A 17810-nucleotide genomic window follows, 5' to 3' on the forward strand; every position below is an offset into this window, starting at 1 on the left:
CTTAGACTCCCTTTTTTGCTTTCAAAGGGATGTATGCCACTAGGCTATTTTTTTTTTGTTTTCTTTTTCTCCTCTTTTTTTTTTCATTTTTAATTAATTATATATAGATTTTATTTTATTTTTTCTCTTTTGTACCCACTTGGATATTAAAAATCTCCAATCCTTAAAACAATTTGGTTCTCCAAATTGCACGTCAAGGAATTGGAATCACTCATCTCCTTACTTGGGGAAACATTTTCTTTGTTAGGAGAGGTTTTTCCTCTCACGAGGGAGATGCGTACCTCTGTTGGAGAATTTCTATCACTTGGAAAAAATTTTCTCGTGTGGGAATCTCCTATCTTCCTAGAATTTTGGTCATATAAAGTTTCATTTGCAAAAACCTTGAAACAACCATCCATGTATTCTATTGACATATTCGTCAACATATTGGAGTGGCCATAACATATTCTTTAGTTGGAATCATTTTAGATTCTGATATTTTCTTTTCTAATTTCTTATCGGTTAGGGTCTGTAGGTTTAATGGTGTTTTTTTGTGCCCAATTATTTTTATTTGTTTTCTTAGTCTAAGGGAGCTTTTTTATAAAATTTATCGTGGTAATGATTCTATTATCAGAACACATCTTTAGGGACTTAGTTTTATCTCTCTTCATAATTTAATTTCATAAGCACGATCATTTAGTAACTCAGGTTTCAATCAAGTGGTGATGTTACAACATTTCCATTGGGTGAAAACATCATTAATGAAACCGTATTCATATTTTTTTCAATTTTATTTTATTGGATTAGGTTCTAAGATGTGTTTCTTTATTTGCGAGTTTAAACAGGATGGTACCTTATTCAGATTTTCTTAAAAACAATAAATATAATTATAGAAGTATTATTTGAACTAAAGCCATATCAATCCTTACGTTTCAGTTGTCTAATTTAATTTATTAGTTTTTTAACTTATAACAATTAAAGTGTGATTGGTCGAACTGAGCTTAGAGAGTTATGGAATTGATGATTTTCCTTGAAGGTGATTATGAATTCTTTTAGTAATAGATTTAATCATTAGTTTTGCTGCAAGCAGTTACATTTAGTTTTAACTCTCGCAAGTACACTCTAGCTTCCAAAAAATTATGTGACTACTCTTAAGTATGGTCTTAAGATACAAGTCACTATTTTGTCACACCATCAATTTACTCTTTTTGGTTTAAAGAGAAAAATCATCTAGGTGTGGTGATTGTGGTTCATCACACTTTCGCTATGCTACTTTGATAAGAAACACATTAAAAATTTGTTGAATAGCTGGATGTGAGGACAACTTCTATAATTATACCCCTCATCTACAAATTTTTTTTAAAAGTACTAGAACTTTTGAAAATGAGGATTTTAATTAGGCATTGTCTGATTTTAATTCCTATAATGGCGGTTTATTTCTTAAGGATCTGGTTATTTGTTTCCCTAAGATTCAGAACTACTACTGGAGTCTCTAAACGAAGTTGGAAAAGAATTTTGAAATAGTGAAGGTATTTGTTTTATACTAGAGAGATGCAAGGAGAATTCTTAGAAAAATTTTAATCGTCATTTGGTTTCTATCGGATCTAGGATTTGTTATAAGTAGTGTATCTATTTGTTATTTCTCTTATTTTGAAAATTTTTCCCTATTGGAAACTTTTTCCACTCGAGGAATTTTCTTTCTACTTAAAGGATTTTTCTTATTTAGGAAATGTTGTTATCGTTCAAGAAATCTCTCATTTGAGGGATTTTTGGTGCTACTTAGGGGATTTCCACCTGGATGGAAAAATTTTTCCCAATTGGGAGATTTCTCCCCCCTTTAGGAATTACTTTCTTATCTTAAATGAAATTAGATGTTTTTTTCCAAAAACTTTGTCACAGTCATTTGACTCTATAGGGTCAACATGTAAATAAAAGATTAAGCCTCTGATGGTTTTCCTTTACCCTTGTGAAGTTCGATAATGGTGGTTGGTTATGTATCGCCATCCATTACCTTCAGGATAAACCCTAATTCGTTGAGTCCTAAGTTTGTCATAAAGTAGGTTTTTGTCATTAGGTTTGCAGAATAGCGCTCTCCTATTTTTCATATGACAAATGTTTCAAAAAATGTCCTAAGTATCTCTTAAGGGTCATTCTCCTAGTTCTGTTAGTTTTAAACCTCTTAAAGTTCTTATGCCTCATGTCACAAAGATTGGTTCTGAGGAACCTGTGCTCTAATACCACCTGTAACAGCCCGAACCCCAATGTCGGTGGGTACAGACGTTTGCACAACATTTTCAACTAATAGAACAGATAATATTAAATATGTAGCGAAACTACACTTTTATACATATTCCTCGTGACAAGATAATTATTTATTTATAGAGACGTTTAAATTAATTTATAATTTTAAAATAAAAACTATTAAAATTTCCTTAATTGTCTTCTATTGATCTTTGACTTCTTTCTCATCTTTTTTTACCTGGGTGAGGGGTGAATTGAGGTGAGCTTCACGAGCTCAGTAAGAAAAAATATTTTATAACAGAGACTTGCATATACGTACATTCATACAATTTATACAATATAATAAAATTTATAATCAAGACAATGTCAAATAAAACATCACAATCGAAATACACAACAACTATTAACGAAAACTTATTTTAATCTTTTTTCATTATGTTATATTCTTATTCATATATATTATTTCTGAAATCTTATACTTAATTAAAATCATTTTAATTTTATACTTAATTCAAATCATTATTTCCTTATTATTCACATTCTTCTTCGTAATATTTCTATACTCGAATATCACACATAAACTCGGATATTACACATCAACTCGGATATCACATCTATACTCAAAATATCATAATACACTCTAGATATCACATTTAAGGTTTCATCGTGCGATACTGTTTATATCATCATTGATGAGAGGAGAAAAGAATCCCCCCATCACATGGATAAGACACAATCTCACATTAGCCACAACAGTTACATTTGCTAGGTGACCCACACGCTCACAAATATCCATGTCTAGATTAGGTTTTTAGACACTATCCGTGTGCAGGTTCAATAGCCACTGAATTTCAACCACGCACGCACCCTCTCCTTTTTGATTTAGACTAAACGAGTAGGTATCCAAAGTCCTTACACTCTACATTCTTTCTAAATCTCTCTCATTTTTAATTCACTTTTTTTATACTTAAGATCTTAATTTCTATATATAATTAAACACAAACATACGCACACATAAAATATACGATATCATCATGCATATTAGATCCATACATTTCAAACAACTTTTTGAATCATCCTGAACTAGATCACACAGTAAGTCCATGATACTCAGATTCCTCGAACAATTGTACTAGATCACACAACAAGTACATTGCATCGTATATCTGCACCAGATCACACAATAAGTGCAATGTACTCAAATTCTACACGTACACACACTGGTTATATATTTCACATGCATAACATGTGTACACACATATTAATACATACACATATATTATAATACAGATATATACTCTCACTACATGTTTTACACAGAATATATATTTATATTCACACACACAATCTCTATCAATACATATATACATTATACTTAAATATATATATGTACAATCACAATACATTATACGTAACTATTTATGTATTTGTTCTTATAAGTTATGTTCTCATCAATTAATATCTACACAAAATATACACATATACAATTTATATATATTTATATTTATATATATAATTTATAATTTATAAGCACAATATTATGTTTTCGTACAGAATATACATAATTTTTACCTATGATGTGATCGAAAAATTTTTAAGAATCATTTTCGACTCAGTTTATAATCATATCAAAAATTCGAATATCGTTTGCATAATTTTTTTTATTTATAATAGAAAATACACATATTAATTTATAAATAATTTCAAAATCTATACATGTAAAAGGAAGAATATATTTTACTTTTAGACACACAATCTCGATCATTAGCATCACCGCGTGCTATCACACGCCCGTCACCAAAAAATCACGCGCTAACGCTGGGATCAATGTGCGTTGCTGCATATTGCGTAACAATACTATATTTTCTTTATTTTCTTTCTCTTTTTGTTTTCTTTCTCGTTTTATTCTTTTCTTTTCGTTCTCTTTTGTTTTTCTTTCTTTTTCTTCCTCGCGACTATTTCCTGTCTCTTCCGCCACGCCATGGCCATCACGTCCGCACACACTTAACTTTTTCTCTGGTAAGTCCGCCGCACTCTCTTCTATTTCTTCTTCCCCTTCTTCTTCTTCTTACTTTTTCTTTTTTTGTCCTTTCTTCTTCTTCTTCTTCTCTCTCTTTCTCTCTCTTCCCGACCATGATTCTTCTCTCTTCTTTTTTTCTCCTTCGGTTGCAGTCTCACGACCCACCTCCTCTCTAGATCTCCCTCGTCGTTCCCTCTCTCGGCCGCGACCTTCCTCTCACTCCTCCCTCTCTGTTCCAGCCGTTCGACCTTCTCTTTTCTCTCTTTTTTTTTTCTTTCCTTTTTTATTATTTAATTATACATATATATATATTATTATTTTATTTATTATCATTTTTTTTCTTTTCTTTTATTTTATCTAATTATATATACACACACATGTATGTATATATACATATGCTTGGACTCCCTCTTTTGCTTCTCGAGGCATGTACGCCTCTGGCCTATACTTTTTTTTTTTCTTTTCTTTTCTTTTTATTTTTAATTAATTATATATAAATTTTATTATTATTATTATTTCTTTGTACCCAACTGGGTTCTACATTTACTGTGTTAATACTAATGAAGCAATAATATATTATAATGAAAAAAATCTGATTTAACATTTTTATTTAAAAAAATTTAAAATAATAAAATCATAACAACAAATCAATAATTAAGAATGTTTATTACCATAAAAAATTACTACTCTTTCAACTGTTCTTATTCTTAACCATTTTATAATTTATTTGAAAGAAAAAGCCTGTTCATTTTTTTTTAATTAAAAACAAAACTGTTCTTAACCCTAGAGAGAGATCTCCCAAACAACCCTCGTATATAAACTAAATTACAATACTGCCCTTGATTGTAGCAGATTCGCTAGATACTGCAACGCTCCAGAGTAGCAGAGAGAACCAAGGGATTTTTCAAATGGCGAGATCTACCGGCAAGGATGCTCAAGCCCTTTTCCGTTCGCTCCTTTCTGCTTATGCTGCCACGCCTACCAGCCTCAAGGTATTTGTCTCATCATCTCTTCCTGTAAATACAACGATCATGCTAATTTTTAAAAACTGTTGCAGGTCATCGATCTATATGTAGGTTTTGCGGTATTCACAGCTCTGATCCAGGTATTATCACTGTATGTTTACATGCATAAGTTTTTATTTCTAGATCTGCTATTTCTCTGAATTCTCGATGATGTACTGTAAATTATTAGTAGTTTTATGCATATTTTAATCGAGAAATTGTGAGAGTAAGTAATTGTGCACTTATTTATAAGTATTTGTTATACAAAATTTGATTTTGCGTTTTTAAATTTAATTATTGAATCAATTTCGTTTTTTTGCGTTGGGTATGAACAGTAAATCTTGTACGATTATTGGGCCATTTTGCATTTGATTGTTGTTGAATTCTTTGGGAAATATAGGAGCAAGAAATTAACAATCTGTTAGAAAGATTTGTAGGAGGTTGCTTTGTCTAGACCAAGTAGCTGTACAAGCCTCATTTTGGTAAAAAATACAGTTTTGACATAAGGAAATGGAATTGTAGCTACTGAGGGTTAGTAGTTTCCCATGGTGAGATAGAGACAAGTCATGAGTTCACATTTTGAATTCAATTCACTAATTCATACCTCTTCTGGAATAGTTGCAGCTGTATGCATTTTTAGGATTCATTTCCATTAGTGGGTGGCGGGAAAATTGGATAATTTCATCATTTGCAACTTCTTTCAATGTTTTTTAGATGAAGGCTTTTTGTATCTTCTGATAAGTTAAAGTATTTGATGAAAAGAAGTGTGTACTGTCTTTCCCAATTTAAGTTGCAAAAGACAAACAAAAATAAAGTGAAGAGAAGTGATACCAGGTCAAATTCTTGATTTGTTTGGATCTGAATGAAGGGATGAGTAGAGACGTGAGGAATTCTTGTTTTTATGTTTATTTGCATCAATGTTGATGAATTTGAGGCCAGCCGAGGATCTGTTTGTTTGGCTCCCTTTGGCCTTTAAGTTTTGATGGTAGCTGAGAAATCGCAGGCAGTTATTTTCCTATAATTATTCTACGGTTATGGCCGGATCAATTGGTCAGTTTTGAATTATAATGAGTCTATCATGTAAGTTGGTTGCTTCGAAAAGGAATCTTATTCCGTGAGAACTTGTTGAATAATGCTTGCATAAGTGCAAAAAAGTTCGAATAAGAAGGAAAACAGAGTTCTTAATTTTTTTAATTTTCCTGCTTATGAGATGAAAGAGTTTTCTCTAATGAGTCCTTAACAATCCCTAAAGATAGATTACAAAGGAAGGAATCCTAGTATGAACTCAGGGGTTTTCACTAGATTTTCTGGTAAAAGAGACCCATCTAGTATCAAATAGCTTTTTCATATAGTTCATAATTCACAAAAGCTTACGTCCTTGTAGAATTTGGATTTGTTTTAATCCTTTACACATTGGTATGATGAAAGATTTTAAATAAATAATCTTTTAGTTCATTCTCTGCAACTGAATCCTACATGTTATAGGATGTTACTAAGAGAGTACAATTAGATTTTCTCATACTTTAGACCCATCCAAAAATTGCTTTATTTTTCATTTGACTTAACAAAGGAAGAAGATCCAATATCAACCTATCCTCAAAAAGTATAAAGCATGAAATTGACAAAATACATATCAAAAGTGACAAGAAGATGTTGAAAAAGTTTAGGAACTGTCTAAACAGGTTGAAAACTAGTCTAGACATGTTTGAAGTAGGAAGTGATGAATTCGGTTTGTTAAACCAATTTAAACTGATCAAGTAGACACCGCATAAACCAAGCACACCTGCGTCCAACAACATGTTTGATTCACGTGCTAGCTTGTAGACATTGTAAATGTCCAGATTTCAAGTATGGCTTTCTTGAATTTTGTACTCTAGATGAGGTACTTGTGAGAGATTTTTTAGCTGGAAAGTTTAGTCAAAGGAAACAATTTATGTATGTGCATTTGTGATTAATTCGTCCAATTTATTGACTGCGATTTGGTGGATAGGTTGGTCGATGCCCCTTGTGCTGGTCGTGTCAGTTACCTTTTTTCTGTGGTGAGAGATCTTGCTAAAGCTGACTGGTGGTATGATGACTGAAAGTCAGGATCTATTACCAACTGATATACGGAAAGAACGTTTGAACACAAAATTTAAGAAAAGTTAACAAAGAACCAAAATGTTGAGACCTCAATCTCAGTAATTGAATTAATATCTCAATAATGTTGAATAATAATCATTATACTATGTCTCTCAACTTAGCTAGGGTACCTTATATTATAGGAAAAAGAACAAAATAAAGAAACCTAACTCTATTTAGGAATTGTACTATTGTTAAATGCATGCTCCTTCCCTTTGAAAACAAAATATATCCTGAGGATCCCTCAAGAGTTCTTGACAACTATTGGTAGTGAAGAAAATTGAGAGAAAAATATTCTTCTACTTCTTGATGAATGATTTACACATATGCATACAAGTTTACTATCCTAACAACCCAACAAATTCTGGAGAAAACCTAACAAAATTCTGTTTTTAAGGACAAATTTATTACAACAAATTTGTTGGTGATTCCCTCCATTTACAGCACATAACAGTTGTAAATAACCATTTTTAATCCTAATTTATTCTTCTAATTATTATATTTTCTACACTCCCCCTCAATCTAGTTTACGTATATGTTGAGTAAAGCTAGATTGGATACTATGTCATCAAAGGTTCTCTTGGGAAGAGATTTAGTTAGAATATCTGCAATCTGTTGATTGGTTGAAATATGCATCAGAGTTATAGTCCCATCTTCTAATTTTTCTCTAATGAAATGACGATCAATCTCCACATGTTTAGTTCTATCGTGATGTACTGGATTTTTGGCCATACTAATTGTTGATTGGTTGTCGCACCATACTTTCATAGGCATATTGTTGAGGATTTTTAATTCTTCAAGTATTCTCTTCAACCATACACCTTCACAAATACCATGAGCGAGCGCTCTAAATTCAGATTTTGCACTGCTGCGAGACATAACAGACTGTTTCTTACTTCTCCAGGTAACCAGGTTACCCCAAACATAGGTACAATATCCTAATGTAGATCTCCTGTCGTTTGTAGAACTTGTCCAATCCACATCCGTGTAAATTTCAACATCCCTTCTGTCTGTTTTTTGAAAGAATAAATCTTGTCCTGGAGTTTTCTTGAGATACTTCAGAATTCGATACACAACACTCATGTGATCTTCAGTTGGCCGATGCATGAACTGACTTACTGTACTTACTGCAAAACTGATGTCTGGTCTTGTGTGAGCCAAGTAAATAAGTTTTCCAACAAATCTTTGGTATCTTCCCTTGTCAACCATTTTATCACTGATTCTGAATCCAAGTTTGATGACTGAGTCCATAGGGGTGTCAACAGACTTGCTTCCTAGCATCTCAGTCTCTTTTAGGAGATCCAAAATGTACTTTCGTTGAGAAACTGAAATCTCCCTTTTTGATTTAGCCACTTCCATACCGAGGAAGTACTTTAGTACTCTAAGATCTTTTATTTCAAATTTTTTGGATAGGAATTCTTTAAGTTTTTGAATCTCCTCAAGGTGATCTCCTGTAAGAATGATATCATCAACATATACAATCAAAATAGTTTTTTTTACCTGATATGCAATGTTTGACGAATAATGTATGGTCGGATTGACATTGTTCATATCTTTTATGTTTTACAGCTCTTGTGAATCTGTTAAACCATGCTCTTGGAGATTGTTTTAGACCACAGAGTGATATCTTCAATTTATACACTTTCTGAGAGTTGTCAGTTAATTCGAACCCTAGTAGGAATTTGAAGACTCGCTTTTCTTCTACAAAGACTTTGAAGTTTTTCGCGTCCTCGGGGCAGTTCTAGTGACGCTCCTCGAAGGCGTCCATCTGCTGCCAACTTCGACTAAGGATACTGTAATACTGGGTGACACTGAGTTCTTCTTGTCGAAGGTCATGAAGAGTTGACTCGATTTCGAATATTGCAGAGGTATTTTGCTTGCTGGAGTAGAGTTCCTGTGCTGCTTTCCAGATTTCGTGAGCAGTTTCGTAGAGAAGGAAATTCTCTCCGATTTCAGGAATCATTGAGGTAATGAGGCAGGACATGACCATACTGTCTTCAATCTCCCAGGTTTGTGCATTTGCATCGGACGCTAGAGGAGGCATGAGCTTGCTAGTGAGGTGCCCATAACGCCCCCTTCCGCGGATGAAGAGACGGACAGACGACGACCATTGAAGGAAGTTGCTGCCATCGAGTTTATGTCTTGTGATACAGGATGATGGTAGTTCACTTACAGCTCTGGTTGTTGCTGTGTGATGATAAGAACCAGAGGAAACTTCTGGTGGAGAGGATGGAAGCTCACCCGAGGCCATTTATGATTACGGCTTGGCAGGGTTTGATTTCTTCTTGGATCAGGTATGACTCTGATAGCATAAAGAAAATTGAGAGAAAAATATTCTTCTACTTCTTGATGAATGATTTACACATATATATACAAGTCTACTACTCTAACAACCTAACAAATTCTGGAGAAAACCTAACAAAATTCTGTTTCTAAGGACAAATTTATTGCAACAAATTTGTTGGTGATTTCGTCCATTTACAGCACATAACAGTTGTAAATAACCATTTTTAATCCTAATTTATTTTTCTAATTATTATATTTTCTACAGGTAGGTTGTTCAGGATTTTTGGAAAGAGTGGGGAGACTACTTTTTCTTTTTTTTTTTAGAGACAAAGATGATACAAAGACACAAAAGGGATGCAAACCCATAGAGTAGCAAGAATCCAGAATATACAGAATTACAAACTCTTAAAGGAAAGAAGATCCAAGAGACCCAACATATCCAACTCATTATAGTTGTGGTGACCTTTAAGCAAAAAGACACAAGATAGATCTTCCAAAGAACAAGGCTTTTTTCGAATAAGCCAATTCATTTGGGACCCTGCGGATCCACTCTTTTTCCTATTCAAAGATCAGCCATTTGTCTCTGTGTTTTCACATCGAGAATTCTTTGCAGATGAAGAGATGTCAAAGGGGCTTCTTACTTCCCAAACGGATCCTCCTACATCTATATATAAACGCTGGTTTATCAAGAATACGCAAGAAAAGCACTTCGAATTGTTGATTCATCGCCAGAGATGGCTTAGAACCAATAGTTCATTATCTAATGGATTTTTCCGTTCTAATACTCCATCCGAGAGTAAAGTATTTGCTAATGATCTCTAACCTCCTGAAAGGGGGGGGGGGATGATTAGTTGTCAAAAGATCTCCTGTTTAACTCTTTCCAAGTAAACCAAAAAATTGAAAGAGGAATAATGGAAATGATCTTCTTCTTGGACTTAGGTATGCCGCAATACTGCTCCACACCCCACAACTCATCTTTGATAGAATCATTGACTACCAACTGCAGATTAAGAAGAGAAAATGTTGAATCCCTTAATCTTCTGGGTACTGAACATTAAAGAAGAAGATGATTAGGGGATTCCACCTCCTTCAAGTAGAGGAAACATCTATTTGCCAAAGGCCATCCCCTTTTCATAAGTTTTCCTAACGTTAAAATTCAGCCCCAAGTTGCCTCTCCAAGCAAGGAAAGCTGTGCAGGAAAGGCTTTGGTTTTCCGCACTTGTTTCCGAAGGTACCTGTCCAAAATTTGGTCCTCATGCCTATGACTATATCTCACTTTAAAGATCTTCGAAAAGGGGAAAATGACTCAGAAAGATTAATGATAGCTTACCTGAGCAGTGCAAGAAAAGAGATCCAGCCATCAATCTCCTAATCTTCAGTAGTGTTTTGTCTTCTAACCACTAACATCTGGCGCATGTCTCGCCACTATAACCCTCCTCCACAAAGCTCTAATTCCATTTAGTTAGAAAGCATCATTCAATTGCAGAGAATGTGGATTATATAGTAAATTTAGGCTACTGCATGGCATGCGAATGGAATATTTGGAAGAAGTGGTGGGTCAAGCAGACTCATCATCACAGACAACACACAGGCAATCGAAAACCACATAGAAGCCTGAAGATTGCTCATTCTATTTCGAGGTCTCTTAATAGTACACTCTTGAAAAGAGCTAATCTATCAAAAAAATTCTAGGTTCGACAAAACCTGGAAGAGAATATTGAATGTGCATCCAGGCATTGCCAGTATGCAAGTCTACTTTAGAGAGCATGCCCCGTCGAGTCTCTGACACAGATCAACCTTCATTGCCCTTTCACCACTGGTTCATGTCTTTTTTTGCAGGACTTAACGAAGTAGTCCTTTGCCTGGCAATGACAATAACTTGGCTTATATGGTGGGTTTTGGAGCAATTAGTTTCCAGGACTCCCACATCCCGATCTAGGTACTGATAACAAAAGCATCCTTACTGTTATGTGAGTCTCAGCTTCCTTTCTCCTTTCTTAACCAAAATGATTATGGCCACAAGCTATATAGGTGAGAAATTAAGGGAAATCACAAACAAGAAGTTATTTTTTTCAACTCGGGTAAAGCAAACATATGGCACAAATCTGCTCACAACTCACACTGAGAGCTTGGATTGATGTGAAACTTGACAAAAGAGCATTCAATATTTGAACCAATTTTATATAAAAAATCACCTGAAACAATTTTATATAAAGAATGACCTTCCAAAATTGAACGTTTTTCCAGAAAATAGAATTGGTATATTAACAAGAATTTGATAAGCCACCACCATAAGAAATCACAAAATTTTAGAAAATTAAGGATAAGTGCGTTCACCACTCAATGGAATCTACCAAAGAGGTGTAAATGATAAGAAAGTTCATCACTCAATGGAATCAACCAAAAATATATAAAACTTGCTTGAGAAGAAAGCACCAAGGCTGTTCAATGAAATTCATGTTCAGATTGAATCTGAACTCTTACTAGTATAAAACATAGATAAAGATGCCCTGGAACAACCCTGCGAGCACAGGAAAGTATAATAATCAAGTCCTTATTCTCGTTCATGCTGTTACTTTAGTGATTATAAGAGATTGTCTTGAAAATTGGACAGTTTGAGTACCATTACTTAATTCAGTCAAAACTGTCTCTAGAGAATTCCAAATTAGTAACATTTTGTTGCCTTTGAAACGAGACCTCCAAATATTTCCGTGGACGCTATATTCTTGAATTTGGACTTGATTTGAAAGACCAACAGTGCATGTATGGTGGTACCTGAATTTGGCCCACAAACAGCAATTGGGCTTCATTCATTAGTTCTTCAATTTGGACCCTGTCCTAGTCTTTTTTCTTGGCATTGCACCAGCATTGCGATTGTAGTCAACACCAGGGGAGTTTTTCAAAATCAATTCTGATGCATCTCATGGCAAACTTGGAAAAATAGGTCTAATTGTAGTGTATAAGGAGACATGGATATGCATCTCAGCAGTGGATAAAGAGAGAGCAACCATCAGGCGGCAGTTGGCAAAGCCCAGGCAATCCCATTCAGGATGATGGCAGCAGCTTTTAGGGGCTCTGGCAGCAGTTTTTCCTGCTGCTAACAGCATGGTGGTTGTTTTCATAACCATCATCCTTGATGCCATCAGTAAAAAAAAAAAAGGAAGGCAGGGATTTTCAAACTGCCATGAAGGGTAGTTTTACAGCAGTTCTCCAAAAAACTGGTGCTAATTTGTGAGAGAGCTTTCTGGCACTTGTAAGAGCGGTTGGGTCCTTGTTTTTAGCATGTCATGGATTGCTAAAAATTATTTTATTTATTCTTTGAAGCTTCTTTATTAAAATTATGATAGACAGAATATTAATTATCCAACAAAAAAATGTGAGAAGTATAATTAGTACCAGAAATATTGACACATGACTGCACAGTCTTTTTTGTTTAAGCTAACTTAGAAAGACATGAAATATCAACACAAAACGGGCAGACCTTCCATGTTAGAAGAGGCATTCCATAAGGGATGCACCGGCAAAATCAAGTAGGTGAAACAAGAAGCCAACTTTAGCCTGCACATCCAACATACTACGCTGCAGCTTCTCTTTCTTTCCAATCGGCTGAGATCCAAGCAACGAGAATACAATTGAGGTTTCTTGAATTGATTTTCACCAGCATCAGACTCTATTCGCCACTGAGGAAAATGTGGATAAAAGAGGAGGAAGTGAACTGAAATCTTTCAATTACTCATGTAATCATCTACTATTGAAATATCAAACATCTTACAAACTCTGGAACATGATACTCGGACTTCTGGAGATCTCTTGGGTAATGGCAGATTCTGTTTATTCTAAACTTCTGGCATGAGAAAGTCTGAGTAGTAACAAAGCGCTTAGATTAATCCCTCTTACCATTTTCTGGGTTATTTAGAAGGAGAGAAACAGCAGGGCTTTTGAGGGGCTTAAACAAGATTTTAATAGCATCAAAGATAAATGGTTTCATTATTTTGGCTCTACTGATTTAGGGCATAATGTAGAATGTTTTGAAAATCTAGGTTCTATTGTAGATATACTAATTGACGTGTAAATTTTTTGTAAATGGGTGGTGCTCCCTTAGCTCCTCACATTAATACATCTTCTCTTCTTTTATTTCAAAAAATAAGGCCAACAAAGCAAAAATAAAAATAGCAAACCCTAAAATCCATTAAAATAATTAGATGAAATCTCTCAACTATCCTGATTCTTGATGAGCAAGAACTAAGAAGAAAAAAATGAAAAACTAAAGAAAATGACCAAGAAGAGAAGTAGGAGAATATCACGAGTAGCTTAGGGTGGTGCCGAATTAGAGTCAGCCTTGTGCATATCTTCTTCAATTTCTTCCATAATGAGATCAAGTTGCACTGCAGAGAACTCATAAGATTCATCAGTGGGTGTCACATTTTCCTCAGTGGCCAAGAAAGCCTGAAACTTTCAGCCTCTATTTGCTGGAAACTGTGAGCTGCTTTTGGAGAATGAAAGCAGATACAAAGAGAACTGAAGAAGAGTAGATGTTTAGGTTACTTAGGGCACATTTTGCTTAGGTTGTATAGGGCAGGTTTTTCTCCTTTACCTTATTTTATTTTAGCCGTTTGTTAAAAGAAAAAGAATGCAAAAAAGAAAAAAAAAAAAAATCCACATGGCACGGATGAATTCAGAAAGCTGGAAACTTAGACAGTACTTTATATAACTGCTGTTAATTATAAAGTTCATATAGAGCCTTAATACTGCAAAAATATTGTAATGACAAGTTTTTTTGGCTCTTGAAACATGTATATTCTAGAACCTCTCTAGTTTGCATTACTTGTTTTTTAAATACATTTGGTCTTTGATCAGTGAGCTACTTAAACTGTCTTTCATAATATAGCCATGGATTTGTTATCGAAAAAAATCAAATCAGGTATAGGAATCTTGCAAGCCATTCTGTGAAGTTTGCCTTTTCATTTAATTTCAACTTCTTTCTGAAGGAAGATCAAGTTATTAAACCATTGTTGATTTTAACTGGAGCAAGAGTGATTTTGACACTACATATTGATATCTTCTCTGTGATTCTGTCATTTATGATATATCATTTATCATTCATTTTCTAGTAATTTTTTATATGTTTGATCTCTGTTGCTGGTTTCTAATTTTCTTTGCCACATCACTTATTATGCTGGTCAACAGGTAGTATACATGGCTATTGTTGGATCTTTCCCCTTCAATTCCTTTCTCTCAGGAGTACTCTCTTGTGTAGGCACTGCAGTACTTGCTGGTAAGTGGAATTTAACCATTTGCAGGGTGGAAGCCTAATAAAGTGTTCTTATTGCAACTTATTCAATCTTTCTGGTTGCAGTTTGCCTTCGTATTCAAGTGAACAAAGAGAACAAGGAATTTAAGGTAAATTTACATTTATTTACTTGAGATATATCATTACTTATTGCCCAGGTGGTGGAGAATAAAGAGTTTTGAACTATTTTACCACCATGGGGTTGCAATTATTCTTCCCATAAGGCCCTATCATTTTGTGCCAATTAGAGGCATGATGCATTGCTAAATGGCAGTATTGATCATTATCCTACAGTTATTTCCCACATTATTTGAGCAATTTTAGTATTCCTCATTTCTGTTGCTTTATTTCAATGTGGAGAGGATTTCTGAATATCCGTTTCTTGTGGGACTCCCAACTATCCATCACCTTTGGTTAGCCAAACCTCCTTTATGAAATAAAAGAAAAAAAAAAAAGAAAGGGAAGGTAGTTGGTGGGAAATATTCGATTGGGTTGAAACTTGTGATTGAGGGAGATCAGTACAATTGAAAGTGCTAACGTATATGCATTTCCTTAGCTTAATGTTCTTCATTTGATAGTAGAGTATAACTATTCTAAAAATTGCAGGATTTACCACCAGAGCGAGCGTTTGCAGATTTTGTTCTCTGCAACTTGGTGCTTCACTTAGTGATCATGAACTTCCTTGGATAGACATTGTTGGAGTTATTTATGCAGCATATCTATATCTCACATTTGCAGGCTGACTTATAAGGGTATATACAATACAGAGTCGTAGTTTGGATTGTTATGATTTGATCTCTCTGAGCAGAAACTTTTTGTCTCATTGCATGAATCAGATACCCAAATTCAACACAAAATTTCTAGCGGTCATTTGGAAGATGGTTTGTCTTTATATATATGAAGCGGGGGACAGTTGAAAAGAAATTTTATTGTTTATATATAATATGTATTTAGATATAAAAATAGTTTAAGGACTAAAAATAATGACCAAAATAGAGAACGAAAATAAAAATGAAAGTAATAGAGGTTTGAAAGCAATAAAGATATGTTTCAACCTTTTCTTTCAAAAGCCAACTTCCAAGAAAAAAACTAATAGAATTACTATGAAATCTATGAGAAAAAGCAAAAGTTGAATAAGACAGCTGCATAATGGTCTAAAATTCAAAGCAGCAGCAAAGTAATTTTCTTTTAATGTTTTCATTAGTTTAGATGGGTGTAATGAACTTATATAATGAAATGCGAGGAAGAGGAGAAAGAAATAGAGTTGTCTTGTCTCATCTAAACAAATAAAATTATTATGAATATATGTTACTTTCGTAACCAATACATTCTTTTTCTTAAAAAAAAAAAATCTAAAAATCGAGCATCTCCTTCGACAACTAACCTAATACTTTTTCACAGTAGAGACGATCTCTAAATTTATCACAAATTAAAGTATATAATAACAATTTTCACAGATAATGACATTGGAGTTTCAAGCATATTAATAATTAACAAAAATTATTACTTACTATTGAAAAAATCAATAATGTGATAACTCAATTATATCTTAGAAAAATATGTGACTATTGAATTTCAAAGAGTTCATATTACCAATAACTTGAGTTAAAACTTTTAAAAGTAAGTCATTTCAGTCTAAAAGATAGTTGGTTAGTAATGTTTGGGTCGTGAGCATTATGAATAGTATTCGAACACGTGTTTTTAAGTGACTTTAATTAATATAATTTTGGACGTTGTGATTAAAATTAGATTGTAATATGTGACTGTGTGATGTATGACCTTAATGAGAACATCATGGACTTGAGTGGTGAAAATTGTAATAACTCAATCTTACATAAGAAAGATACATGATTATTAAACTTCATATAACAGTTCAAATGAAATACTACTAATAACTTGACTTTAAACTTTTGAAAGCAACTATTTTGAGTTCAAAAATTTATTGGGTAGTGGTGCTTAGGCTCAAGATGTCACAAACTGACTTTTAAAGATTAATGAATTGATCACATGCCTTTTTATTAGCAGACATAATATTTTAAGTGCTTTAGTTTTTGTCCTTATTGCTTTACTAAAAATTATACTATTACATATAAAGTGTAAAGAGTGTGAGAAAATATTTTTGTATCATGGACAATCCTATCAAGCTCGACATAGTCTAACCATTGTTGAATTTTTTTTTTACGCACAAAATAAATGTATAAGAAACAAATTAGCCATACTCCACATTTAAGTCAACAAAAAGCTCTATAAAACTCCAAAATTTGCATCATTTGCCCAAACAAAATAATCATTCAGTAGGATTATAATACTTACTAACATGTAACTATAAAGTAGAAGAGCCATGTTTAGAATTTGTGAATTTTAACATGATGGAATAATTCCAAAGCAATGGGCATGAGTTCATTACCTCGGATGAAAGTTGGTTGGGTAGGATAAATAATCCAAGGATAAAAAATTTAAGATTGTTTTGAAATACATTTAGGTTTTCTAAGTACAATGAGAATATGATTAATACATCTAATGCCGGTCCTGTTATTTAAATAGGCTAGTAGAAAAGTAATAACATGATTAGTAACAATAAGCCAAATATGGTAAAGAAAAACTAGCGTAATACCAGCTTGCTCATATTATTTCCTATTTTTTCAATAACTCATTTAATTCATCTTCCATAATGTTAAGTGGGCTTCCAATCTCCATATCTACTTCCTTGATATGCAGCTACAGAAGAAGCAAATTTACACCTAGAATTTGGCATTAATATTTTTCACCACCATTCTGTCATAGCACCTTAAATAAATTATCTAAATTTTTAACAACTAAAAATAAGTGATCATTCTGTTTTTTTTTTTTTTTTTTTTTAATGTTCTTT

At 33.5% G+C, this 17810-nt stretch overlaps 1 protein-coding gene and 1 long non-coding RNA gene across 3 annotated transcripts; both read left to right on the forward strand.

Annotated features, from left to right (window-relative positions):
- Positions 1–4081: 4081 nt before the first annotated feature.
- LOC110811364 (dolichyl-diphosphooligosaccharide--protein glycosyltransferase subunit DAD1) lies at positions 4082–15865 on the forward strand. 2 transcript variants are annotated; one of them, XM_022037851.2, is made up of 6 exons: positions 4082–4239; positions 5093–5232; positions 5298–5345; positions 14839–14926; positions 15008–15051; positions 15548–15865. In XM_022037851.2, the coding sequence occupies exons 2-6, from the start codon at positions 5149–5151 to the stop codon at positions 15629–15631; spliced, it is 348 nt and encodes a 115-aa protein (XP_021893543.1). In that variant the 5' UTR covers positions 4082–4239; positions 5093–5148; the 3' UTR covers positions 15632–15865. The 2 variants fall into 2 exon arrangements, with proteins under 2 accessions (XP_021893543.1, XP_021893552.1); XM_022037860.2 differs by having other exon boundaries at positions 4086–4239; positions 5090–5232.
- On the forward strand, positions 5354–9685 carry LOC148266435 (uncharacterized). Its single transcript, XR_015818494.1, has 2 exons — positions 5354–9233; positions 9375–9685. It is a non-coding gene; the product is annotated as an uncharacterized LOC148266435 (long non-coding RNA).
- Positions 15866–17810: the final 1945 nt, after the last annotated feature.

The sequence above is a fragment of the Carica papaya genome, chromosome 4, assembly GCF_054855325.1.
Source record: "Carica papaya isolate Zhongbai chromosome 4, ASM5485532v1, whole genome shotgun sequence".
Classification (NCBI taxonomy): domain Eukaryota; kingdom Viridiplantae; phylum Streptophyta; class Magnoliopsida; order Brassicales; family Caricaceae; genus Carica; species Carica papaya.

Bases quoted from the DNA above. Each gene is read 5' to 3' on its own strand.
- LOC110811364 (XM_022037851.2), top strand. From the start codon at position 5,149: ATGGCGAGATCTACCGGCAAGGATGCTCAAGCCCTTTTCCGTTCGCTC. The intron at 5,346-14,838 runs GTATTATCACTG...GCTGGTCAACAG, and splicing joins TATTCACAGCTCTGATCCAG to GTAGTATACATGGCTATTGT. The intron at 14,927-15,007 runs GTAAGTGGAATT...TTCTGGTTGCAG, and splicing joins AGGCACTGCAGTACTTGCTG to TTTGCCTTCGTATTCAAGTG.